Genomic DNA, 25,828 nt, shown 5'->3' on the forward strand with positions numbered 1-25,828 from the left:
ATAGGCAGAGTCACAAAAAGGGTGGAGGACGTACCTCTGGAAAAAAATGGCGAAACCCTTAGTGCAAAAGAGTCGGTGAAGTTGCTGGCGGAGACCTTTTACCCAGAGGACTCTGCTAACAGTGATAACGCCCAGCACAGGCAAATCCGTATGAGGGCGGCCGAAGTGAATGATGGCGAACAAAATGGAATTTGCGAACCACCCTTCACGATGGCTGAACTTGTATGGTCGTGCGAGTCGTTTAACCCGAAAAAGGCACCAGGCGCGGAAGGTTTCACGGCCGATATATGCTGCCACGCCATTCGAGTAAACCCAGAAATGTTCCTCACCCTGCTAAACAAATGCCTTAGCCATCGGTATTTCCCTAGGATATGGAAGGAGGCAACGGTGGTAGTCCTCAGGAAACCGGGAAAGGACAACTACACAAACCCCAAGTCATATAGGCCGATAGGATTGCTGCCAATCTTCGGAAAGATCCTGGAGAAGATGCTGGTGGCCAGGCTAAAGTTCCACCTGATACCGAGGACCAGCACCTGCCAGTACGGATTCATGCCGCAGCGCAGTACGGAGGACTCCCTCTACACCCTTATGCAGAGAATCAACAAAAAACTAGGTGAAAAGAAGATCGTCACGCTAATCTCACTGGATATAGAGGGTGCCTTTGACAGCGCATGGTGGCCTGCCATCAGAGTCCGGTTGGCCGAGGAAAACTGCCCCGTTGGTCTGAGACAAATGATGGACAGTTACCTAAAGGACAGAAGCGTCACGGTAAGGTATGCGGGTGAACAGCATGGACTGGCGACCAGCAAAGGCTGTGTACAAGGGTCAATAGCGGGTCCTATCCTCTGGAATCTGATGTTGGACCCACTGCTCAAAAGTCTCCAAGCCAGGGGCGACTACTGCCAGGCGTTCGCGGACGACGTGGCACTTGTTGTGGACGGAAACACCGCAATAGAAATTGAGGCCAAGGCAAACTCCGCTCTCGAACACGCCCGGGAATGGGGCATCAGGAACAAATTGAAGTTCGCACCGCACAAGACCAACGCAATGCTCATTACACGGAGACTAAAATACGACACACCACGCTTGTGCATGGGCGGAACTAATATAGAGATGGTCAAAGAAATAAAAATGCTAGGTGTTGTCCTCGACAACAAGCTTACATTCAACGCGCATGTCTCGAACATCTGCAAAAAGGCAGTGGGTATCCACAAACAGCTCTCCAGGGCGGCAAAGGCAAGCTGGGGACTTCACCCCGAGGTTATTAGGACCATATATGTAGCAACAGTGGAGCCGGTAATCCTGTACGCTGCAAGTGTATGGGCCCCGGCCGCAACAAAAATAAGTGTCCAGAAGCAACTGGCAGCGGTCCAACGAGGAATAGCGCAGAAACTGTGCAAAGCATACCGCACAGTCTCCCTCCACTCTGCGCTCATCCTGGCTGGGATTCTCCCAATCGACCTCAGAGTTCGAGAGGCGGCCTCGCTATACGAGGCCAAAAGAGGTGTCCCGCAGCCGGGTTTGGGTGACTGGGAAGTGGAGAGAATGGCACCAGCCGCAGAAATGCCTCATCCTGCGGAGCGCGAAGAGCTGAAACTGATAAGCCTGGTAGACCAAAACGACGTCCACAATCACAGTAACTATGAAGTGCGAATTTACACAGACGGTAGTAAGATAGGAGGAGGAGTCGGAGCCTCACTGTCTATATGGCGGGGGGAAGCTGAGACAAAAGCCCGAAAACTAACTCTACCTAAGTTCTGCACTGTCTACCAGGCGGAGCTCCTCGCAATTTGTGTGGCAACAAGAGAAATAAAAAACAGCAAAGCAAATACGTTTGGGGTCTACAGCGACTCCATGGCAGCCCTCCAAACCATACAGAACTACAGTTGCCTCCACCCCCTAGCAGTAGAAGCGAGAGATAATATAAGAACAATATCTCACCAAGGCAAGATTATCGCTTTGCATTGGATAAAAGCACATGCAGGGCTGGAAGGTAACGAAAGGGCAGACGAACTTGCCAAGGGAGCAGCTGCGGACTCCAAACGTAAACGTGACTACGACCAATGTCCGGTTTCATTCGTGAAGCGAAACATCCGTATGGCCACGCTCGACGAGTGGAATCGGAGATACATTGCAGGCGAAACGGGTTCGATAACAAAGCTGTTCTTCCCGGATGCGCTGGAAGCGTACAAAACGGTCCGCAAAATCGAATTCACGAGTCCAGTGACACAATTAATGACAGGGCATGGTGGATTCTCCGAGTACTTACATAGATTTAAGTGCAAGGAGGACCCATCGTGCATATGTGAACCCGGCAGACCGGAAAGCATTCCGCACCTAATAGCGGAGTGCCCTCAGTTTGGCACACAGAGACACGAAATAGAAAACAAAATTGGGAAAGAAATGAAAGTAGAAAATATCAGTGAAATAATGAAAGACAAGTATATTAGAGACACATTCCTAGAATATTGTGGAAAAATTATAAAAATAGTAATAAATAGAAATAAGTAGATATAAGATAAACTATGTATATTATAATAATAAACACGAAGTTTATCTGAAACGAACAAACTGTAAAACTCTAATGTTAAAGATAATGCAAAATGTAAAACAAATAAAAACCCGGCTATGTAAATAAAACCCCCTATTCATAAGAAATATATATATATAATGTAAGATAGAATAAGAAATAAAGAAAAACCTGTGTACAGTCTTTTCCCCTACGAAAACAATATAAATAAATAAATAAAGAGTATACATAGGTGGGAGTCCCACCCACGTAAAGCATACAAGACGATGAATGAAAGAAAGAACCGTATGAAGAATGAAAGTACGAGAAGTAGAAAATGCGAGAAATGGTATGAAAGAATAACATAGATAAATAAAAACTCCGATCATGTTGGAGGATATGGAAAAAAAAAAAAAAAAAAAAAAAAAAAAAAAAAAAAAAAAAAAAACCTAACCTAACCTAACCTAACCTAACCTAACCTAACCTAACCTAACCTAACCTAACCTAACCTAACCTAACCTAACCTAACCTAACCTAACCTAACCTAACCTAACCTAACCTAACCTAACCTAACCTAACCTAACCTAACCTAACCTAACCTAACCTAACCTAACCTAACCTAACCTTTTTTTTTTTTTTTTTTTTTTTTTTTTTTTGAAGAGGGGAAATGCGTTACGCATACCACCCGGCGCGGGGACGGGCCGGGTGGTTATGTGGGACTCCCTGTTGTGGGCTGATGAGACCCCAGGTATACCCACTAAAACCCCCCTGTTGGCCGCCTCATGGCTTTAAAGGCGAGGCACGGGAAACGGCCGGGACCATGCTTCCGGAACCCCGCCAGCGGCTGTCCGAACTCCGGACTCGACTTCGGAGGAACTGTTTTCCTCTACTCTAAAGTGTGCCATTTTTTGGCGCATTGGCCATCCCAGGGACCCTCGTGTAGGCGACAGATGTCCCGAGCCTGCCGCCCACGGGTACCCTTAAGGGGGAAGTCGGCGGTTGTGCGCCAAACGCCTCCTTCCTACGCGCTTGCGGCGCATCGGTTGGGAGGCCGGATCTTCCTCCCTTTCTCTTTCCGCGGTCTCTTTTCTCGCCATCACGTCTTCGCAAAAAGAGACCACCGCTTTCCATGATCTGTCGCTGTCTGCCATAGTTTTCACCACGGCAGGCAGAGACAGGTCGTGCCCCACTACAGCCACGAGTGTGGCCCGCTGTTCAGTCCAAGCTGGGCATACAGCCAGCGTATGTTGTCCCGTGTCTTCGGCCGCGCCACACTCGTGGCATATTGGCGTCGGTTCTCGGCCCAATCTGCACAGATATCGGCCAAAACATCCGTGTCCAGAGAGGACCTGCGTCACTCGGAATGTCATAGGGCCATGGTCCCGGTCAAGCCATTGTTTTAGGACCGGACGTATTGCCTCTATAGTCTGGTGGCCAGCAATTGGCTGCTCCAGTCTCTCCTCCCAAATGCCCACCATTTCCAGCCGAATTTCTTCGCGCCGTCCATCTATTTCCCTCGGTGCTGGTGACTCATCCCTCTCATGCATCTCCTCGCGCCAGCGGTAAACAGCTGCGAGGGCTCTTGCATCGAGGTCCCAGGGCAGGGATCCCGCTAAAGCACACGCAGCATCCGTAGATATAGTACGGTATCCCCGGATTACCCGCAGCGCCATTGCTCTTTGCGCTTTTCTCAGCTGCGTAGAGTTTTGCCTTCCCAGGGCGTCAGCCCAGACGGGTGCGCCATATAAAGCCATGGAGCGCACGACTCCCGTGTACAAACGGCGGCATGAGGCCTTGGGCCCTCCCAAATTTGGGAGTATACGCCCTAGGGCCGCCGCTGCACTGAGCAGTTTTGGAGCCAAGCGTTGGAAATGGGCCTGAAAGTTCCATTTGCTGTCGAGTATAACGCCCAGGTAGCGCAGGGTCGGCTTGACAGCAATCGAGACCCCGCCTACTATAATTTGGGCTCCTACCGGAGGACCTCTACGGTGGCCATAAAAACAAATGGCCTCGGATTTCTGTAGGCCGACTTCCAGGCCCAGCCGCCGTATTCGGCTGACAACGTGGGCAACACCCGCAGTTGCCAGAATTGCCGCATCGCGGAAACTGGGTCCGCGGGCCGTCACCAGCGTATCATCGGCATAGCAAAACACGTCTACTCCAGGAAGGTTTGCCCCCCGCAGGACCCAGTCGTAGCCGACATTCCAAAGTAGCGGGCCCAAAACCGATCCCTGAGGGACACCGCATTCCATCCTTTTCTGTCCCCAATTTCGCTGCCCAGGCCAGGTCACAAATCGCTCACTTAAATAGGCCCTGATAATATGGGCCAGGTGAGGCGGAACCCTGTGGTAGCGCAAGGCCTCATTTATGGTTTCCCAGGGCATGGTATTGAAGGCGTTGGCTATGTCTAACGACACAGCCAAGACAGCCTCTCCCCGAGAGACAGACTCCTGTGCCAGCCTTTTCACCTGCAGGATCGCGTCCACTGTAGAACGGCCGCTCCTGAAGCCGTATTGGTTTTCGGCCAAGTCTGGGCCAACCCCTTGCAAATGCTTGATGAGACGGGACGCTATGATGCGCTCGAATAGCTTCCCCACCTCATCAAGCAAGACAATCGGCCGGTATGCCGAAGGCGAATCAGCCGGGCGACCCTCTTTCTTTAGCAGGACCAGTTTCCCTGATTTCCATCCTACTGGGAAGCGGCCCTGCTCCAGGCATGCCGTGAAGAGACGGATAAGTCGCGGCTCCAGCTCTTTCAACGCGAGGGCCCAAGCGCGGCCAGGGACTCCATCTGGTCCAGGAGCAGTGTTTTTGGCTCGCATTTTAGTCACTGCTACGCCGAATTCAACTGCTGTTACAGGTGGCACTTCAGCTTCCTCCACTTCGTCTGCTCGTGGTGGTGCCATTGATGGCGGCCTGTTATTACCTCCCCTAGGGAACAATGCCGAGACCACGTCGCTGACAAATTCAGGTTCCAACGTTTGGGTGATCGGGGGGCCCCAGGAGCGTAATTTGTTCCTGACGAGCTTGTAGGGCCGGCCCCAAGGATCCGCATTCAAGGTGTCGATAAATGCTTCCCTCGCAGCGTCTATGGCATTTCCTATGGCTGCTTTTAGGGACTTCTTTGCCTCCTTGTACAAGGCGTAAAGGTTCCTTTCCGCATCTTCGTCTGTTCGTCGGCGTCTCTGCCTTGTATACCGACGCCGCGCGGCTGTACAGTCCTTGTGCATTTGTGCAAGCTCAGCCGTCCACCAATACACCTTTCTTTTTTGTGGTGGAGGCTTGGCCCTGGGCATCGCCGTGTCGCATATTAGTGTCATGGCATCCCGGAACCAGGATGCTTCCGCCTCCACCACTACTTCGCCTTCCGGCGAAGGGAGCCAAGCCTGTACAATAGCCGCCTCTAAAAGAAGGTCACGGTCCATTTTGCCGAGAGCCCATTTTGGACCTCCGCCGCCAATCGGTAGCCTGCAATTATGGCCGACTTGAGCTACTGGCGACGTGGAGACGTCGTAACGGATGTACAGGTGATCGGACAACGTCTCCACGTCTACCAGTACCCTCCAATCACGGACACAGCGTGCCAGGGCGGCATTTGTGAAAGTCAGATCCACTATTGATCCGCCTTGTTGCCGCACGCACGTGTTAGTGTCTCCCTGGTTGGCTAGGGTCAGCCCTGACGCAATTGCCCACTCTTCAACGACCTCACCGCGCACGTCCGTCGCCGGCGAACCCCACGCAGTGGACTTCGCATTAAAATCTCCGGCGACGACCACTGACCCCCGGTCATAAAGCTGGCTGACTCGGGCGCCTACCTCCACCAGGAAACGTTCAAATTCGGCCAAACAGCGATTTGGAGAGAAGTAGATGCCGACAAAAGTGACACGTTCATAATTTGCCGCCACATAACCTTTCCCTCTTACGACGCTTTCGAATGTGCCTGTACCTCCTCTTGCCACCAAGGCGACAACTCCGTCCATGTCAGACACCCAATCGCTTCGCGGTGGAACCGAATACGGCTCAGCCACAACTGCCACATTTATACTCCACTGAGCCAGGGACTGGAAAAGCAAATCCTGAGCCCTGGCGCAGTGATTGAGGTTAGTTTGCAACACCTTTATCGTCATTAATTGTCGGTTGTTACGATCTCCATCTCAGCCTCTTCCACCGCACCGGTGGAGGGGATAACAGCCTGGGAGGGGGCCCGGGGGCCATCGCCAGCGTGTTTTGTCTTGTGTTTGGGATTGGTGCATGCTTTGGACCCGATTTTATGGTCCGCAGGTTTTCCCGCAGCATGACACAAGATACATTGAGGTGATCCTGAGCAAGCTGACCTCTTATGTCCTGGTTGACCGCAGTTGTAGCAGTGGTTGCTATAATCTTCCGACGCTATGCATTGGGCCCCAGTGTGCCCCGTCTGTAGGCAACGAAAGCACCTCATGGGTCTTTCTTCCAGCAAGCTAACTTTAGCCGAGAGGCCCCAACCGAGTTCAAGGCGACCAGCCTGAGTGATCTTCTTGGCTGCCGTGACAGGGCAGCGCACCCACAGAGTGCCGAGTCTTCTAAGACCTCGACGAACCTCGCCGGTCTTTACCAGTGCTGCCGAGCACTGGCCGACGCTGGCGATCGCAGCTACTACCACCTCGGGCGATATTGAGTCGTCCAACTCTGTCAACCGGAGCTCTGCGCATTTGACCGGTCTTGATACCCGAACAGCTTCTGGGCCTAGTTTTTCCACCAGCGCTCTGGCCAGTTGGTCGGCCTTGTCACCACTGGTAGTTCCCGGGACCTCTAGAACGGTGCCCCCAGTGATAGCGCGCTTGATCCGTAAAGCAGTGATGCCGAGTCCAGCCAAATCGACCCTGCTCTTGGCCTCCGTAAGGACTTTCGCATACGTTACCCCCTTTTCTACTGCCTCTGGGAGCAGTGTCAAAACCACCGCTGAAGAACGCGGGGGTACCAATTTGCGCGCCTTCTTTGGTTGCTGTTTCTGTTTCGGTTGTGTTTTGGAAGCAGCTTTGGTCGTCTTCTTTTTCCTTTTGCCCTTGGGGCCTACCTTTTGCCATTCTTCCCCTGTAGAGGGACATGCAGATGCTGGCTGGGTCCGAAAGGTCGCCGTGCTCTGGTTGACATTGGGCTGTGGGACAGCGCTTTTCTTGCCCTTGCCCTTGCCCTTGCCGCTGATCTTTTGCGGCTCTTCAGTATAGTTTGGTGGTCCCTTCTTACCGGCGACAGGGACCACTGACTTCGCGGGCTTTTGGACGACGTTAGCAGCCGACTCTTTCCTCTTGTCGCTTGCTAGTGGTGGACGGAGACTTTGAGCTGGCAATAGTCTGCCTTCCTTCTCTAAACCGTCAAATCGGGCATTAATCATGCTACCTACTTGCTTTGTAACAGCCTGGACAATGCTCTCTATGTCTAGGGCCGCAGTTTCGTTAGGCTTAGCCTTCTTTTTGGATGGCGCCGGTGGATGAGGTCCCGACGGCACAAATTGAGCCACGTTCATTTCCTCTGTGGGAAGCGAGCTCCGATGCGACATTTCAAAACGTTGCATGTCCTCGCGAATTTTCCGGAGTTCAGAGCGGACATCTGCCAGTTCCGCTTTAAGGCGCTTGTTCTCTGCCTCTAGTTGCCGGGTTTCGTCGGATACCGTGTGTGTCCTCAGCACCTCAAAGACCTTCTTCATTTCCTTGGCTGAGTCCTTCAGGGCCTTTTGAAAGGTGCCCTTAAGATGACTGGACTTTTGGGCCACCATGTCGATGGCTTCCAGGCTGGCACGGACGCGATCGTTAAGGTTCACCTCGTCGTCGGTGGACGTTTCCGATAATCTCACTTGGCGGGTACCTAAAGACCGACAAAATTTCTCCGCCTCTTCTTCGTTGCGAAGCCGCAGTTCTTCGCGCTTCGCCTTATTGGCCGCTTCAACAGCAGCCTTTGCATAACGGACATATTCCCCCGTGGTGGGAGTCCGGCCTCTTCCTCTGCGTGTAGGCGCTACAATTGTCGAGGTACCAGGACCATCGTCAAAATTCGGCGACCTAGATCGCGACCTTTCATTTGAGGCCACAAGCTCGCGGTCGCAGCGGGTCAGCACCACCCGCAAATCCGGGAGAGATTCTCTCCGCGAGGGGGCCGCTGCGATCGGGGGCCCCGCCACGGCCTCCGTGGGCCGTGGGGCGGTCTCGAGTGGCTGCTCCGGCCCCGAGCACCCAGCTCTGGCTCGGGCCGCACCCACACAGTTTCCTCGTCCTCTCTTATTTGGCCCGTAGCCGGGCCTTGCTCCGGAGACGGAAGCATCACCATCAGATGCCCCCGACCCGTCCTCCTCGCTCAGCAGCCGCTTCCGCACTTCCCCGGATTGGGCGGAGGTGGGACCATGCAGCGAGCCGTCGCAGTCGGTCGTCTCGCTTTCGGTGTCTGTTTGCAGCGGCGACCAGTAAACGTCCCCACCAGGCAGGTCGCGCATGTCCACTTTTTGGGGGGAAAAAAATTCCTCGCTACCTGCCGGGAACATTTCCAGCCCGCCGCGAGCCCTTCTCCCACAAAACACCCTCGTGGGGATTGGCGTGGGCGACCGCACGTATTCCTGCGGTACCGCACGTAATCCATCTTTGGGGGGCCCAGTGGAGGCTCCTGCCTCCGCCGGACGACTATTCTCCCCATCACCCCCTCCTTGCAGCCTCAAGACCAAATCACTCTGCAAATCGGTGTCCATGAAGTATTTGCTTATGTCGTCGTTTCGGGATCGTGAGTGGGTTGCCCCCCCAGAATACGGAAGGCGACATGTCGCCACAGCATGGGCGATTGCCCGTCCTGTGGCGACATGGAGGATTGGAACCTCCTGGGGTAGTTTTCCATTTTCGTTTCCACTCATTTTGAATGCTATTTTGTGGAGGTATGCCCCTCCCTGACGCTTGTGACTGGACTCCCTCCAGCCACGCATCCCATCGGCACGTCAGACACACCTTGGGATTGGGGTGATTTTTATAGTGGTTTTCTTCCACTTTTCCATCCGCCGCGCTTGGTGGCCGGAGCCATCCCCACTCCTCCTCCACAGCCACTCCTCAATCGAGAAACTGCTCCTCGGGCAAAGATCCGGAATGTGACCCCCCGCAGCCGTCATTGGAAGCCAAGAGCCCCCCAGACGCACAACAGATACGCGCGGCATCCGGTGCGCGATCCTCCCGATCCGCCAACACCGCCGACCCGCCCGGAGAAATGGATCTGCAATTGGGTTTCACAGAAGCCCAATGCACAATCCTTCCAGACAGCTAGGCAATGTTAGAAAAGCAGAAGGCTCCCCAATCCGGCAACCACCCACATCCACGACGCGTCAGGGAGCCCACAGCCTCCTCCAGCGCCTACGGGGGGAGGTCCCCAGACGTCCGCGCGCGAAACAGTGACTTGATTGACACTACACAGCTCCTCCTTTCTGCTCGTCCACTGCGCCGTCTGCTTATTCAGAGGGACGCGTGGAGAGCCATTCTCGGGCACAAAGCCCCCCAAATTCCCCCCCTGGTGTTTGGTTCGCGGGACTACGTCCTACCCCAGCACGACAAAGGGCCGGGGCATTCCCCTATCCACCACCTGGGGACGCGCCACGTCGGGGTTCACCTCCCCGCCCACTCGGACACCCGAGCAGGTCCGTGGAACCTTTTTTTTTTTTTTTTTTTTTTATACAGGGGAAATGCATTACGCATACCACCCGGGCGCGGGGACACCCGGGTGGTTATGTGGGACTCCCACTTGGATCTGGTATACCCACTAAAACCGCCTGTCTGCCGCCTCTGTGCCTTGGGGCGGAGTCACGGGCACGCGGCGTCACTCGTCCGCAACCCCGCCAGCAACTGTCCATTGGGACCCATCACAGGGGAAAACCACCATTTACGGGCGTGTCCGAACACTTGGCGCGCCCTCCAACCCGAGGACCTCTTTCCTATGGGTGACAGACGCCCCCGTGTCTGCCACCCGGAGGTCGAAGCTAAGGAGGCAAGCGTCTGTCGTGCGCAGCACGCCTGCGTCTTACTCTGCGACGGCGCATAGGGTCAGCCTCAGCCTGAATCTCCCGCTCGCGCTCCGCCGCCTCTTTTCCAGCCATGACGTGCTCTGAAAAGTCCAGCATCGTCTGCCACACCTCTTCACCGGACAGCATAGCCTGCACTACGGCTGGCAACGACAGATCTTGCCCAACTCGGGCAATCACCTCCTCTCTTTCGACGGCCCAGACCGGGCACTCAGCCAATACGTGCTGGGCCGAGTCCTCACGTGCTCCGCACCCGTGACATTCCGGGGTCGGCTCCCTCTGAGCTTGTTCGTGCAGGTACTTGCCAAAACAACCATGTCCTGACAGTACCTGCGTGAGCCGGAATGTGAGAACCCCAAAATCCCTTTCAATCCATTCATGGAGAATAGGTTGGATCGCCTCTATGGTGCGGATGCCCGCCCTCGGCCGAACCAGCCGCAGCTGCCACTCATCAACCGCCTCCTGCTGCAACTCAATACGCCGCTTCTTTACTTCTTGCGGAGCCAGCGCCTCACCGCTGTCTCGCACCTCCCCGCGCCACTGATATAGAGTCGCGAGGACCCTCGCGTCCAGATCCCAGGGCAGAGAGCATGCTAGAACGCACGCGGCCTCCGTGCTTATCGTACGGTATCCTCTTATGACCCTAACAGCCATTGCTCTCTGCGGCCGGCGTAACCGAGCGATATTTTGTGTATTGAGAGCATTTGCCCAAACAGGGGCACCATATAGTGCCATCGATTTCACCACGCCCATGTAGAGGCGGCGGCGTGAAGCCTTGGGCCCTCCCAGGTTTGGCAGTATACGCCCAAAGGCAGATGCGGCGCGCAACAGCTTGGGTGCCAGGCGCTCAAAATGCGCACAGAAATTCCACTTGCTGTCAAGCACGACACCAAGGTAAAGCAGTGACGGCATGACAGCAATCGGGACTCCTCCCACCACAATAGCCGCCCCAGCTGGTGGCGCTTTTCGTGGACCATAGAAACATATGGCTTCGGACTTCGTTAGAGCCACCTCAAGGCCCAGACTTCTGATCTTGCCCACGCAATGGGCAACTGCCGCTGTGGCTAATATGGCTGCATCACGGTAATTGGGTCCCTTGGCCGTCACAAGCGTGTCATCGGCGTAGCAGATGACGTTCACTCCACGCAAGTTTGCCCCCCGCAGAACCCAATTGTAACCTACATTCCACAAGAGTGGACCCAAGACCGACCCCTGCGGCACCCCACAGGACATTTCCCTCTCCCCCCATACCTGCTGCCCAGGCCAGGTGATGAACCTCTCACTGAGATACGCTTCAATGATGCGGAACAAGTGAAGGGGTACCTGATGGTATCTCAACGACTCTTTTATAATGTTCCAGGGCAGGGTGTTGAAAGCATTGGCGATGTCCAATGACACCGCCAAGACAACGTTTCCCTGCGTCACAGCTTCGTGTGCCATTGATTTCACCCGTAGAATCGCATCGACAGTTGACCGGTTTCTGCGGAACCCAAATTGGCAGTCGGCCAAGTCCGGCCCCTCTATTTCCATGTGTTTGATGAGGCGTGCAGCGATTATTCGCTCAAAGAGCTTGCCCACCTCATCCAGCAAAACGATCGGCCGGTAACCAGACGGAGAGTCTATCGGTCGTCCCTCCTTTCTGAGCAGCACTAACTTCCCAGACTTCCACTCCTTCGGAAAGCAACCCTGTTCCAGGCAAGCGGTCAAAAGACGCAGCAGCCTCGGTTCTAATGCTTTCATAGCTAAGACCCATGCACGGGCCGGAATACCGTCAGGCCCTGGGGCCGTGTTCTTGCCGCGCAGCCGGTGGACCGCCACGGCCAGCTCGACGGGAAGAACTGGTGGAACTATATCTTCCTCTCTTGGCCCCACCGTTGGCGGCGCCATAATAGGCGGCTGGTGGGGTCCCCTTTCAGGGAAAAGCCCCGTAACCACGCGCGTTACCAGCTCCGGCTGAAGCGTCTGAGTCAGCGGAGGCGCCCAGGGGCGCAACTTGTTCCGGACGAGCCTGTAGGGTCTTCCCCACGGATCATTATTTAGAGTCTCCAGGAATTCAGCACGACTCACCTCAATAGCATGTCCGATAGCCTTGGAGAACTCCTGTTTGGACGTCTTGTAGACCTCATATAAACGGCGTTCCTCGTTTTCGTCTTGCCGCCTGCGCCTTCTTTGACGCATGTACCGACGCCGAGCAGCTACACAGGAGCTGCGCATTTGCGCGAGCTCGGTTGTCCACCAGTACACGCATCGTCTATGTGGTTGTGACTTGGCCCGAGGCATCGCCACATCACAAATTCGCGCCATGGCCTCCCGGATTTGGGACGCTTCGGACTCCACCACCACAGCTTCATCTGGGATAGGCAACCAGGTCTCTACAATCGCTGCCTCTATCAGAAGCTCCCGGTCAAGTTTGGTGAGTGCCCACCTAGGGCCAGTCCTGACTGGGCCATTCAGCCTTGCGTTGTTTGAGATCAGTGGGTCAATATCAAACCGGATATACCGGTGATCTGACAGCGTCTCCACCCCTACCATAACCTCCCATCCCTGAATACGTCGCGCCAGGGAGGCACTCGAAAATGTAATGTCCACGATAGATCCACCCTGTTGTCGCACGCACGTATTTTCTGATCCCTGGTTAATGACCACCAAGTCAGTGGCGACCGCCCACTCTTCCAGAGTTGCGCCTTTCGGATTTGTTGCTGGACACCCCCAAGCCCTAGACTTTGCATTGAAATCACCGGCAACTAAAACAGGCGTGGGGTGCAGCTGCCTAACAATAGCACCCACTGTTACGAGAAACTGTTCAAAATCCGCCAAACTATCGTTGGGAGAGAAGTAGACACCAACAATTGCAATATTTCCGCAGGTTGCCGCCACAAAACCGTGACCCTTTACGACGCCTTGAAAAGGTGGTGAGCCAGCAGTGCTCCGCGACACCAGGGCCACAGTTTTATCTAGGTCACCGACCCATCCCGCTTGAGCAGAAACAGAGTATGGCTCCGCTACCACTGCTATATTTATTGACCACTGCGCCATACTCTGGAATAAGAGGTCCTGAGCCCTAACGCAGTGGTTAATATTCGTCTGAAGAAACTTGATGGCCATATTAATTTGTATCCATACCAAAAGCCTCCTGAGTCCCGTCCACAGTCAAAGTGGGCGAGCGGACAGGCTGCGAGGAGGCCCGGGAGCCATCGCCAGCCTTTGTCTTCGGTTTCTTGGGTGGGGCAGTACAGCTCTTGCTACCTGTCCTATGATTCGCGTCTTTTCCCAACACTGCACAGACAGTGCAACGTGGCGTCGCCGAGCAATCTCTCGCCTTGTGACCTGGCTGGCCACAACGGTAGCACAGACCGGACCTGTCAATTTCAGAAGGACACAGCGCCCTAACATGGCCCAACTCCAAGCACCGGTAACATCTTTGGGCGCGCGCTTCCAGCAACTTGACTTGCGCCGACACCCAGCCCACTAGCAGTCTCTCCTTTCCAGCCACTTTTTTGGCCGCGGCGATTGGACAACGAACCCACGCAGAACCTAGGCTCCAGGGGTCAGATTTGATTTCTCCCACTCTGACCTCCTGGACCGCGCAACCGCCGGCCTGCGCAATCGCCGCTGCGATATCCTCCACAGACACTGAGTCATCCAGGCCGGAAACTCGCAATTCCACGCATTTTGAGGGCCGTGACACCTTGACCAACTCGGAATCGAACAGCTGACAAAGTTTCTCAGCGAGTTTGTCCGCCTTTGGCCCACTGGAGGCCCCCGGTATCTCCAGGAGTCTAGCGCCTGTAGCTGCAACCTTAAAACGGATCGACTGTATTTCTAGCTCCGCCAGATTTATTTTTTCTTTAGCTGTATCTAACACTCCCTTATAACTGAGTCCCTTCTTTTCACCCTCCGGCTGCAAGGACAAAACCACAGCAGAAGAGCGGGGTGGTCGCAGTTTGCGAGCCTCTTGTCTTTGCGATCGTGGTGGAGCCTGCCCCTGGCGTTTAGCTTGCTCTTCATTCCTCCGCTGAGATTGAATAGCAGAGCGAGGATTTGCCGTCTTGTTATTTTTTTTCTTCCCTCCAGCCGCCTTATTCCACGCTTTATCCATGGCCAGGGGGGCTGAAGGCAGAGACCGAGGAACAGACGAAGCGCGTGCGCGGGCCGCGGTGGCTTCAACTGCTGCAAGAGTGGCCTTATTTTTCCTGTTCCTTCGCCCCTTCTTAGGCTCTTCGGTCAAATTTGGAGGACCTCGTTTTGGTGCCGGCTTAGGAGCGGGTTCAAGCTCCTGGGTATGGGAAGTGGCCCGCTCATTTTGACGCCTCAAGTCGGCAGCCAGCGGGGGCCGCATCGATTGGGCTGGCAGCAGTCTGCCCTCTAACTCTAAGGCTCCCAGCCTCGCGTCCAACATCAGTCCAATCTTTGTTGTCATCATACGCATCATGTCTTCCAGATTCAGTGACCCTGTATCCTCTTTGCCGGAGCTGCTAGCTGGCTGTATATTCTCCGTTGGTTTTAATGGAGCCGGGACCGGTCTCTTGAATTGGTCCCGAAAGTCCGCTCTCAGCTGGGCCATTTCAGCCTTGAGCTCAGTCAATTGAGCGCGCAGGCTATCATTTTGCGCCTGCAGACGCCTCGTCTCCTCTGAAGTGGTGCGCTCTAAAAGGCACTCAAATGTATCTTTGATAGACACTGCCGCCTCCTTCAGGGCTTTTACAAAGGTGCCTTTCAAATTGCTGGAGTTTTTGGCAACCAAGGTTATTGCATCCAGACTTGTCTGCACTCGCTGCGAGAGCGCAGCGGCAGAAAGATTGTCTTGTCCACAGGGCAGGGCTGGGCTAGAACTTAGGCCGCCCGACTGACTACGAGTAGAGAAGGGCAGCTTTAAGCCAGCCACTTCTTCTTCTGCCCTCAAACGCATTTCCTCTCTCTTGGCGCGGTTATATTCCTCTTTGGCCTTGGCGAGTCCAACGTACTGTCCCGTGGTTGGGGGCCGACCGCGACCTCGCTTTGAAGCCGACTGTGACCGTTTTTTGGTGGTCTCGTCTGAGTCTGACCCCGAGCCGCCGCGACCGCGCTTCCGCCAGAACCTCCTTTCTGTGTCACTGAGTGAGAAACAACTCATGGCCGAGTCTGACTCGGCCCCATCACCCTGCTTGTTTTCGGGAGCTGGCTCCGAGCGGACACTGAGCATGCTCCCTGTATCAGATTCAGTGTCCCCACCTTTGTCGCCCACGTGAGCTTCCGCCTCTTTCCTCTCTGTGCTACTAGTCGGAGCTGAAGTTTGGGACTCATGCTTCTCATCGCAGCGAGTGAGATCCACTCTTAAGTCCGAAAGTGACCTCCGACTCCCCAGTCGACTCTGTGACCCTGTCCTAGTTAAGGCTTCCGGTACCTCACTCTTTGAGGGAGACGCTGTCCTTGCCGGCACCGCCGTGGTCTTCTCGGATTCTTTGGAGGTCTTAGGGGCCACTCTACTCTTGCCGATGAACCGACCCCTAGAGTCCCTCTCCGGCGATCCTCCACCCCTCAGTCTTAGAGTGCCCCGCTCTGAGCACTCTTCCGCATTCGAGTCTAAGTCGTTGGTGTTGGAGTGCGACATCGGGTCACAGTCCTTCACCTCCATATCAACAAAGTCCTTATTCCACGTAGCATCAATGTCCATATTCGTTTTGCCAAGGTTGTGTTCACGGAGACCGGCGCCTTGCCGGCCTACGAGGCGATTGTTGCCCACCCCTGCATACGAAGGGCAGCCGCCCACCGAAGTGAGCGGACGGGCTTCCTCCTCTTGGAGACCCGCCAGGGGAACTTTTTCGCAATCAGCCTTCATTGTACTTTACCAATGCTCCACATCGTCGTCTCTTTTTTCGGGGGTGAGCTCCCCCGCACGCTTGGCACTGGACTCCCTCCAGCCATTCATCCCATCGGCACGATCCGCTCACCTTGGGATTGGGGATTTATTATAGTGGTTTTCTCCACGCAGCGCTACTCTCAATGAGCAGCACCCCCGGCCCGCTCAGTGCGGGTTACGGGTTGCCCGACGGGGGGCCGAAACCCATCCAGCAGCCACGTGACTGTGACCGCCAGACCCGCCGCGCCGCAAGCCTTACAGGTTCGCCATCCCACGCCGCCAAAGCGGCCGCTGGCCCTACACGGGGCCCCGACAACAGACGGTGCACTCGCACCACCTCCACGACGGCAGCATTCCCTGACTCCTCAGATTTAACTGAGGCATGCCGGGAGCAGCCAACCACAATGACACGGCACCAAAGCCCACGCAGGAGATGACTCAACTGCCATGACCACACTGACTGGTAGTTCGCAGAGGGAAGATAGCGAACGCGCAACTGAGCGGCTATCCTCCCCCTCCCAGGGTGCACCACGAGGAGGTCTACCAATCCCGCACCCCAGGTCCGTGGAACCTTTTTTTTTTTTTTTTTTTTTTTTTTTTTTTTTTTTTTTTTTTTTTTTTTTTTTTTTTAGGAGGGGAAAAAATGCGTTACGCATGCCACCCGGGCCCGGGAACCAACCCGGGTGGTTATGTGGGACTCCTCGTCATGGGCCCATGAGACCCCGAGTCTACCCACTAAAACGACCCCTCCGTCTGCCGCCTTTGTGCTGTAGCGGTGGGCTGCAGGAACGCTCGCGCTTGACTTCCACAGCACCACCAGCACCAGTCCGCGACGCAGACACCGCCTTTGGAGGCCCCTGTTGGCCTTGTGCTCTCTGGGCCGAATCGGGTGCGGCCACCGACTCAGGGACGACGAGTGAGTCGGATGACAGGCGTCCCCATGCCTGTCATCCTAAGGTCCCCTATGGAGGCAGACGGCGGTCTTGTGCGACCCGTCTGCGTCGAGCACGCTTGCGGCGCCGTTGGTCGGCCATGGGGTCGACCTCTCTGGCCCGTTCCGCCGTTTCCTTCTGCGTCATAGTGAGCTCACAGAAGTTTGCCACCGCCTGCCAGGATCGGTCGCTGTCGACCATGGACTTGACCACAGCCGGCAGCGACAGGTCCGGCCCCACTATGGCTATGAGTTCTTCGCGCTCCGGCCCCCACGCAGGGCACACCTCCAGAGTGTGTTCTGCCGTGTCCACATCTGCGCCGCACTCGTGGCACTCCTCGGTAGGCTCTCTTCCGGCGATTTTGTGCAGATACCTCCCGAAGCAGCCATGCCCCGAGAGAATCTGCACGAGCCGGAAAGTGAGTGCACCGTGCGGGCGCTCCAGCCACTCGGACATCACTGGCCGAATCGCCGTTATCGTCCGCACGCCCGCGCTTGGTGTCTCTAGCCGGTCCACCCAGTGCTCGATTGCCTCGCGAGAGAGCTCCTCTCGTTTGGCCTCTATCTCGCGCGGTGCCGGCCAGAAATCCCGGGCCCGCGCCTCCTCGCGCCAGAAGAAAACTGACGCCAGGGCTCTCGCGTCCAGATCCCACGGCAGGGATCCGGCCAGCACGCATGCGGCCTCGCCAGATATTGTTCCATAGCCCCGTATCGACCTCGTGGCCATCACCCGTTGCGCTTGGCGCAGCTTGGTGATATTTTGCCTTCTGAGGCCGCCGGCCCACACTGGGGCTCCGTACAGGGCCATGGAGCGAACAACGCCCGAGTAAAGCCGCCGGCACGAACTCTTCGGCCCTCCGAGGTTCGGGAGCAAGCGCGCTAGTGCACCAGCCGCCCCCAGCAGCTTTGGTGTCAGCCGCTCGAAGTGAGCCTCGAAATTCCAACGGCTGTCCAGCGTGATGCCCAGATAGCGCATCGTCGGGTTGATCGCAATCTGGACACCTCCCACAACGATATGAGCCCCGGCTCCGGGCGCCCTCCTGGGCCCGTGGAAGCAGATGGCTTCCGATTTATGCAGGGCGACCTCTAGCCCCAACCGTCTTATTTTGCCCACTACTTGGGCTACTGCCGCCGTAGCAAGGATGGCGGCCTCTCTGTACGTTGCGCCCCGCACCGTCACAAGTGTGTCGTCGGCGTAGCACACCAGGCTGACCCCGGGCTGGTGTGCTCCCCTCAGCACCCAATCGTATCCGATGTTCCACAGGAGTGGCCCCAGCACCGACCCCTGCGGAACACCGCACACCATTTCCCGACGCCCCCACTCGTGCTGCCCGGGGAAGGCCACGAACCGCCGCAGCAGGTAGGCCTTTACTATGCGGCTAAGATGGTGGGGCACTTGGTGGTACAGCAGCGCCTCGTTGATGCAATCCCAGGGCAGGGTGTTAAAGGCGTTGGCGATGTCCAACGACACTGCCAAGACGACCTCGCCCTGGGACACTGCCTCTTCCGCCAATTCCTTCAACCGCAGGATCGCATGGACTGTTGAGCGGCCCCTGCGGAATCCGTACTGGCAATCGGCCAGGTCGGGCCCCTCCGCCACTAGGTGCTTGGTGAGGCGGCTCGCAATGATCCGCTCAAAGAGTTTGCCGACCTCATCCAGCAACACGATGGGCCGGTAGGCCGACGGTGATTCCGCAGGACGACCCTCCTTTCGCAACAGAACCAACCGACCGACTTTCCAGGCGTCAGGAATGCGGCCCTGCTCCAGACATGTGCTGAAAAGCCGACGCAACCGTGGCTCGAGGGCCTCCATGGCTAACACCCAGGCTCGACCTGGGATCCCGTCCAACCCAGGTGCTGTATTTTTAGCCCGCAGCCTTAGAACCGCCGCTCCCAGCTCTTCCTCGGTCACGGGTGGCGTCTCTGCTTCCTCTTCCCGCTGCCTCTCTGCGGCCCTGGGCTGAGCCATAGGCGGTGGACGTTGTAGAGGCCTGTGCGGAAACAGAGTCTCGACTACGTCGTCCAGCAACTGAGGCTGGAGACTCTGCGTGAGCGGGGGCGCCCAAGGTCGAAGCTTTTGCCTAACAAGCTTGTACGGCCTCCCCCATGGATCCCTATTCAGAGTCTCCAGAAACTCCTCGCGTGACCGGTCGATGGCTCGTGCCATGGCGGCTTTTAGTGCCACTTTTGCCTCCTTATATGCTGCATATAGAGCCGCTTCTGTGCGCTCGTCTCTCTGCTGCCGACCTCGCTGTCGCGTGTACTGGCGTCTCCTGAGCACACACTCCTCGCGCAACTGCGCAAGATCTGGAGACCACCAGTACACGGATCGCCGTGGAGAGAAAGCCTTGGCTCGGGGCATGGCCGCGTCGCAGACCTCCGTCATGCAGTTGCGGAACCATGCGGCTTCAGCCTCGACATCGTCCGCCTCCTCCGGTACCGTTGGCCATGCTTGCACCATGGCCGCCAACTCTAGGGCTTCCCGGTCGAGTTTTTTGAGTACCCACCGCGGGCCGCTCTCGACCGAGTCACTCCGACTTGGGAGAGGGGGCCTAGGGAGCGTAGAGACTCCAAACCGAATGTAACGGTGATCCGACAGAGTCTCGACGCCCACCAGGACCTCCCATCCATTAATACGGCTGGCCAGGGCGGCGTTCGCAAACGTGATGTCTACAATGGAGCCGCCCTGTTGGCGCACGCATGTGTTTGCCGTCCCACGGTTCACGACAACTAGGTTGGCGGCAATTGCCCACTCCAAAAGAGTTCGTCCCCGCGGATCTGACACTGAGGATCCCCACGCTGCATGCTTCGCGTTAAAGTCGCCAGCCACGATGACCGGCATGGGGTGCAGCCGACCAACGAGAGCACCGACCTCCACGAGGAATCTCTCGAACTCAGCGAGGCCAACGTTCGGGGAGAAGTATATTCCGACCACCGCCAAGTCTCCGCAGACCGCCGCAACGAAACCATGGCCCTTCGCTACGCTTTTAAACGGACTGGAGCCGGCCGCGCTCCGCGTAGTTATTGCCACAGCTTCGTCAAGGTCCCCGGCCCAGTCGTCTCTGGCCGGCACTTTATAGGGCTCCGCTATTACGGCGATGTGAATCGACCACTGCGCCATGCTCTGGTAAAGGAGATCCTGAGCCTTGGCGCAGTGGTTGATGTTTCCCTGCAGGAATTCGACGGTGGCCATTTACCCGACGACCATCGATTCATCCGCCTGTTGCGTCGCGGCCTGTTCCATGGCCGGCGATTCGACCGTCTGCGAGGGGGCCCGGGGGCCATCGGCAGCTTTGGTCTTCCTGCTTTTCCCGGCAGTCTTGGGTACAGTGCACGCCTTGCTGCTTAGCCTGTGCCCAGACGGCTTCCCGGCCGCCGCGCATACAGGACAGTGCGGTGGGTCAGTGCATTGAGCCGCTTTATGACCGTCTTTGCCACACTGGAAGCAGCTTTGGGACCGGTCAGTTTCCGCCTGACATTGCGCTCTCACGTGTCCATTGGCGAGACACCGGAAGCAACGAAGTGGCCTCTGCTCCAACAGCTTGACTTGCGCAGAGACCCATCCTACCAATAGACGACCCCCAGCCACGACCTTTTTTGCGGCCAAGATGGGGCATTGTACCCAGACAGTACCGAGCCCAGAGAATCCCTGGCGTACTTCTCCGGCCTTCACCATGTCAACGGTACAACCTCCGGTTTTTGCCACAGCAGCGACCACCTCCTCTTTTGTGACTGACTCGTCCAAGCCAGTGACGCGGATGTCGACGGTTTTTGAGGGCCTGGACACCCGTATCTTCTCCAAGCCGACCTGCTGCTGGATTGCCTCAGCCAGTTTGTCGGCTTTATCCCCACTGGATACTCCAGGGACCTCGAGAATGCACGCTCCAGTGGCCGCCCGGCGGAAGCGCAATCCGCCAGGGATGTCCATGTCCGTTAGTTGGACCTTGGTACGAGCCTCGGCGATCACATCTTTGTACGTGACACCTTTCTGTAGAGCCTCCGGTTGTAGGGTGAGTACGACGGCCGCCGTTCGTGGGGGCTTAAGCTTTTTGGCTTTCGCCTTTTCTGTTGGCTGCGGTGGGGCAGCACTCTTGGCAGTCCTCCGTTTCTTCCCCTTTCTCGCCACCACGTTCCAGCCCTCTTTTATGGTAGCGGGTTTTCCTTCTTGCGCTTTCCGCGGTGCCGCCGGCTGTTGCGGTTTCGCAGTCGTCGCTGCTCCAACGGGAGTCTTCTTTTTATTCTTCTTACCCCGCTTGACCACAGTCGTCCATTCCTCTTCCGAGGCAGGCACTGTTGTCTGCAGCCGAGGCTGCCGGACTTGGGAAGCGGGGCCAGGAACACTCGTAGGACGCTTTTTGGGCCCCTCCTTCTTTTTATTCTTCTTCGCAGCCCGCTTCGCACCCGCTGGGTTGGTAGGAGCTGGAGTGTGACCGGGGGGAGAGCTTCCTGCTTTGGAGGGTGTGGGAGCAGACGACACCTGGGTAGGTTGCTGTGGGAGCAGTTTCTCCTCCAGGGCGCTCAACCTTGTACCCATCATTTCAGTCACCTTGGCCACGATATTGCGCTCTAAGTCACCTTGCTCCCGAGCAGGTGATGTCGCCGTCTCTTGGCGCGTCCCTTCGAGGCGCTGCCCAAGGCTAGCACGCAAGTCGCCCATCTCCTTACGGAGCTCGGCCATTTCCGCCTTAAGGCGAGCGTTTTCGGCGGCGAGCCTCCTCGTCTCATCGGAGACAGTCCGGCCCCTCATCTCACCGACAGCTTCCCGGATCGCAGCCACTGCCTCCTTCAGGATTCGTTGGTACGTGCCCTTTAGGTTTTTGGACTTGGTGGCCACGTCCTTGATAAGCCCCAGACTATCACGCACCTGCTGGTTTAGGGCCAGGACAGTGCGGTTTTCTTCGTCGTCCGACCCACTTGTCGTCCCAAACGAATCCGGATGGCGGGCAAGCCGTCTTAGCGTCACCATTTTGGACGCGGCCATCAGGTCCTCTTCAGTTTGCAGCTCGAGCTCCAGGCGCTTAGCCTTCTCCTTGGTTAGCCCGGCGTGGCGCGCCGTGGATGGTCGGCGGCCTGTTCCTCGCTTGGAAGTTCCCGAGGCGGACTTTCCTCGCTCCGCAAGATCGGAAGCCTCGCCGCTCGGCGATGCTCCCGTGTCGCTACCACTGCTTCGCTGCCTCTTCCGTCCTGCGGCCATTTGGGCAGTTAGCGAAGCGTCGGATTCGGCGGTTTCCACGTCGGTTGGCACCGGAGAGAAAAATACTCCGTCCCCAGGGAGGTCACCCGTGTCTATTCTCCTGGGGGAGAAGAACTCCTCCCTGCCAAGAGACGGGACCCTTTCTGGCATGCGTTCTATTAGCACTACGGCTTTACGTCTCTCACTAAGCCCCCTAGCGGGTTTGGGTGGGGAGCGTGTAGGATCCACCGCCGTCCCCGGAGGCACGTCCTCATCATGGAACACCCAGCGCCCCTGGGCGTCCTGAAATGGTCGGAATCCATCCTTGGGGTGGCCAGTGGAGGCTCCTGCCTCCGCCGGACTGCTATTCTCCCCATCAGCCCCTCCTTGCAGCCTCAATACCAAATCACTCTGCGAATCGGTGTCCATAAAGTGTTTGCTTGTGTTGTCGTTTCGGGATCGTGAGTGGTTTGCCCCCCCAGAATACGGAAGGCGGCATGTCGCCACAGCATGGGCGATTGCCCGTCCTGTGGCGACATGGAGGATTGGAACCTCCTGGGGTAGTTCTACATTTTCGTTTCCACTCATTTTGTGTGCTATTTTGAGGAGGTATGCCCCTCCCTGACGTTTGTGACTGGACTCCCTCCAGCCACGCATCCCATCGGCACGTCAGACACACCTTGGGATTGGGGTGATTTTTATAGTGGTTTTCTTCCACTTCTTCATCCGCCGCGCTTGGTGGCCGGAGCCATCCCACTCCTCACCCCGCCAGAGGTAATTTCTAATAGGGGACCTATTAGAAATTCCCGACTTTGCAGCTCACACTGTGCCCTCTGCTATTCAGAGGGACACGCGGAGCCACCCGCCCAGCCACTCCTCAGGGTATCAATCAAGGAACTGCTCCTCGGGCAAAGATCCGGAATGTGACCCCCGGCAGCCGTCATTGGAAGCCAAAAGCCCCCCAGACGCACAACAGATCCGCGCGGCATCCGGTGCGCGATCCTCCCGATCCGCTAACACCGCCGACCCGCCCGGAGAAATAGATCTGCAATTGGGTTTCACAGAAGCCCAATGCACAATCCTTCCAGACAGCTAGGCAATGTCAGAAAAGCAGGAGGCTCTCCAATCCGGCAACCACCCACATCCACGACGCGTCAGGGAGCCCTCAGCCTCCTCTACCCAGACGTCCGCGCGCGAAACAGTGACTTAATTGACACTACATACTGCTCTCATAGCTCCTCCTCTTTGCTCGTCCACTGCGCCGTCTGCTTATTCAGAGGGACGCGTGGAGAGCCGTTCTCGGGCACAAAGCCCCCCAAATCCCCCCCTTGGTGTTTGGTTCGCGGGACTACGTCCTACCCCAGCACGACAACGGGCCGGGGCATTCCCCTATCCACCACCTGGGGACGCGCCACGTCGGGGTTCACCTCCCCGCCCACTCGGACACCCGAGCAGGTCCGTGGAGGTCCGTGGAACCTAACCTAACCTAACCTAACCTAACCTAACCTAACCTAACCTAACCTAACCTAACCTAACCGAAGCTCTTTTAAAAGTGACCAAATACTACCCGAACTTCATGTTTTTTGGCACATATTTAGCCCTAATTGAGCCCGATTTTTTGATACCTTTCTTACTTTCATAGCCCCCCTGGATCTGTAGATATTCTAATTTTAATACTTTTCAAATTTCTCAGTTTTTCAAAAATTCGTAATTCTGCCATTTTTTCACTTTATACTATTTTTTCTTTTTCTAAAAATCTCTTTTTGTAATTTCTAAATAATTCTATTCTCAAAATATACTACTCCTATACAACTTCACATAAAAATATCCAACTTTCTTCACTCAAAAAGTGCGCCTGCCAGTGAGCAACGAGCAATCTACATTTACATTAATATTTCTGAATCCACTCGATAGATTTTTCTAGTTTATATTTTATCAAGTAAAGTAAATTTTTTCCATCCTTTTTATCATATAACACAACCTTGTATCTCTTACAGTTTTTAAAATAACTTCGAAGTTCACTTCCGTCGTCTTTTGACCTAACTTTTTCACATTTTTCAATAGTTTGTTCAACGAATCTTATCCTAAAATTCTGAAACTTTGCACAATTTTAAAGCTCAATAAGGCCTATTTTTTGGTACCATTCTTGTCTCTGTACTGTTCTTGGTTACGGAGATATTCAAATTCTAGTGATTCTGAAATTTTCCAAGTTTTCAAAAATTAATAACTCAGCCATTTTTTAACATTTTAATAATTTTACTTTACAATAAAATCTGCCTTAGCCATTTCTAAATTTCGGTATAATAATATTAAATAGTTTTCTTACAACTTCTTAGTCTAATTTTAAGATTTCCTCAAATTTTTGCGGTGCCTGCAAGAATTATTGTAGCAATCATTTTAAAACTAATTTATCTTCATTTCTACTCGGTAGATTTCTCTTATTTTAATTTAATTTGATAGATCTTCTTGTTTTCAACATTTTCTTTGTATAAACTTTTCTTAAAAACCCTTTGTTGACATCAAAAAATTAACATTTCTCTTAAAATTTAAAATTTTTTTAATCCCTTTATTTCTATAGCATTAATCACTCTAAAAATCTGAAATTCACAATATACGTAGACTTTGCATAGTTTTATTTTATACTTCTTATATCTTGTCAATATCTTGCTTTGTTACGAAAATATAAATTTTTGAATTTCGTAACTTTACGTTAAAAATAACATAATGTTCCACTCACCAGTGAAAAATCGTTTACGATCTGCGCAACAAGAGCAGCACGAAGTTCACCCAGAACAGCAGCAGGGCACTCCGGAGTCGCCGGAGCCCCAGGGGGCCCCCCAGAAACAGACAGAGGCTAGCCTGCATCATGTTGATGGGCGAGACACCGCTCCAGTTAATACTAGCGAAGTGAGCCTTATTGACATGAACGCGCCCGAGATAATTAGCCACACCTTGAATGCGACCTTCTCGCTTGCGGGCGCCGGAGAGGTAACAGCTGACAAAGAACCTGCTGGCGCTCGCAGGCCGGCGGTGGCGTTCAACATTGACAGCTCTGGCGAGATGGAGTCACTTCATCTCAGCCATGAATCCGTAACCGCATCTAATGCGAATAAGGACAGGACCGGGACGCAAACCGTTCAACCTGACATTGACACTTACAATAATAATTTGGCTGCCTTTTATCAGCGACTGCAGTCACAGATGCAAACTCTTCCGCTGCCGCCGCCGCAGTCGCAACAGTCGTTGCCGGAATCACAGGTCAACAAAGCAGCACAGGCACTGACTGGCAAAACAAAGGGGAAATACACCAAAAAGCTCAAGCTCAAGCCTGAAGACCAGGTTGAGCTCGGCGC

The 25,828-nt window shown here is 55.1% G+C and overlaps 1 protein-coding gene across 1 annotated transcript; it reads right to left on the reverse strand.

The window, feature by feature from the left end:
* Positions 1-9,628: 9,628 nt before the first annotated feature.
* On the reverse strand, positions 9,629-16,350 carry LOC134660374 (uncharacterized). Its single transcript, XM_063516105.1, has 3 exons — positions 13,779-16,350; positions 10,536-13,681; positions 9,629-9,733 (listed from the first exon to the last, which is right to left on the reverse strand). The coding sequence occupies exons 1-3, from the start codon at positions 16,348-16,350 to the stop codon at positions 9,629-9,631; spliced, it is 5,823 nt and encodes a 1,940-aa protein (XP_063372175.1).
* Between the last annotated feature and the right edge of the window lie 9,478 nt (positions 16,351-25,828).

Source organism: Cydia amplana, chromosome 27, assembly GCF_948474715.1.
Source record: "Cydia amplana chromosome 27, ilCydAmpl1.1, whole genome shotgun sequence".
In the NCBI taxonomy this organism is placed as follows: domain Eukaryota; kingdom Metazoa; phylum Arthropoda; class Insecta; order Lepidoptera; family Tortricidae; genus Cydia; species Cydia amplana.

Coding starts and splice junctions, on each gene's coding strand:
- LOC134660374 (XM_063516105.1), bottom strand. CDS start 16,350: ATGAAGGCTGATTGCGAAAAAGTTCCCCTGGCGGGTCTCCAAGAGGAG. Junction 13,682..13,778: donor AGACGCGAATCATAGGACAG/GTAGCAAGAGCT, acceptor GCCCACTTTGAC/TGTGGACGGGACTCAGGAGG. Junction 9,734..10,535: donor ACCCTATGCGCCGTCGCAGA/GTAAGACGCAGG, acceptor ACCCAATTGCAG/ATCCATTTCTCCGGGCGGGT.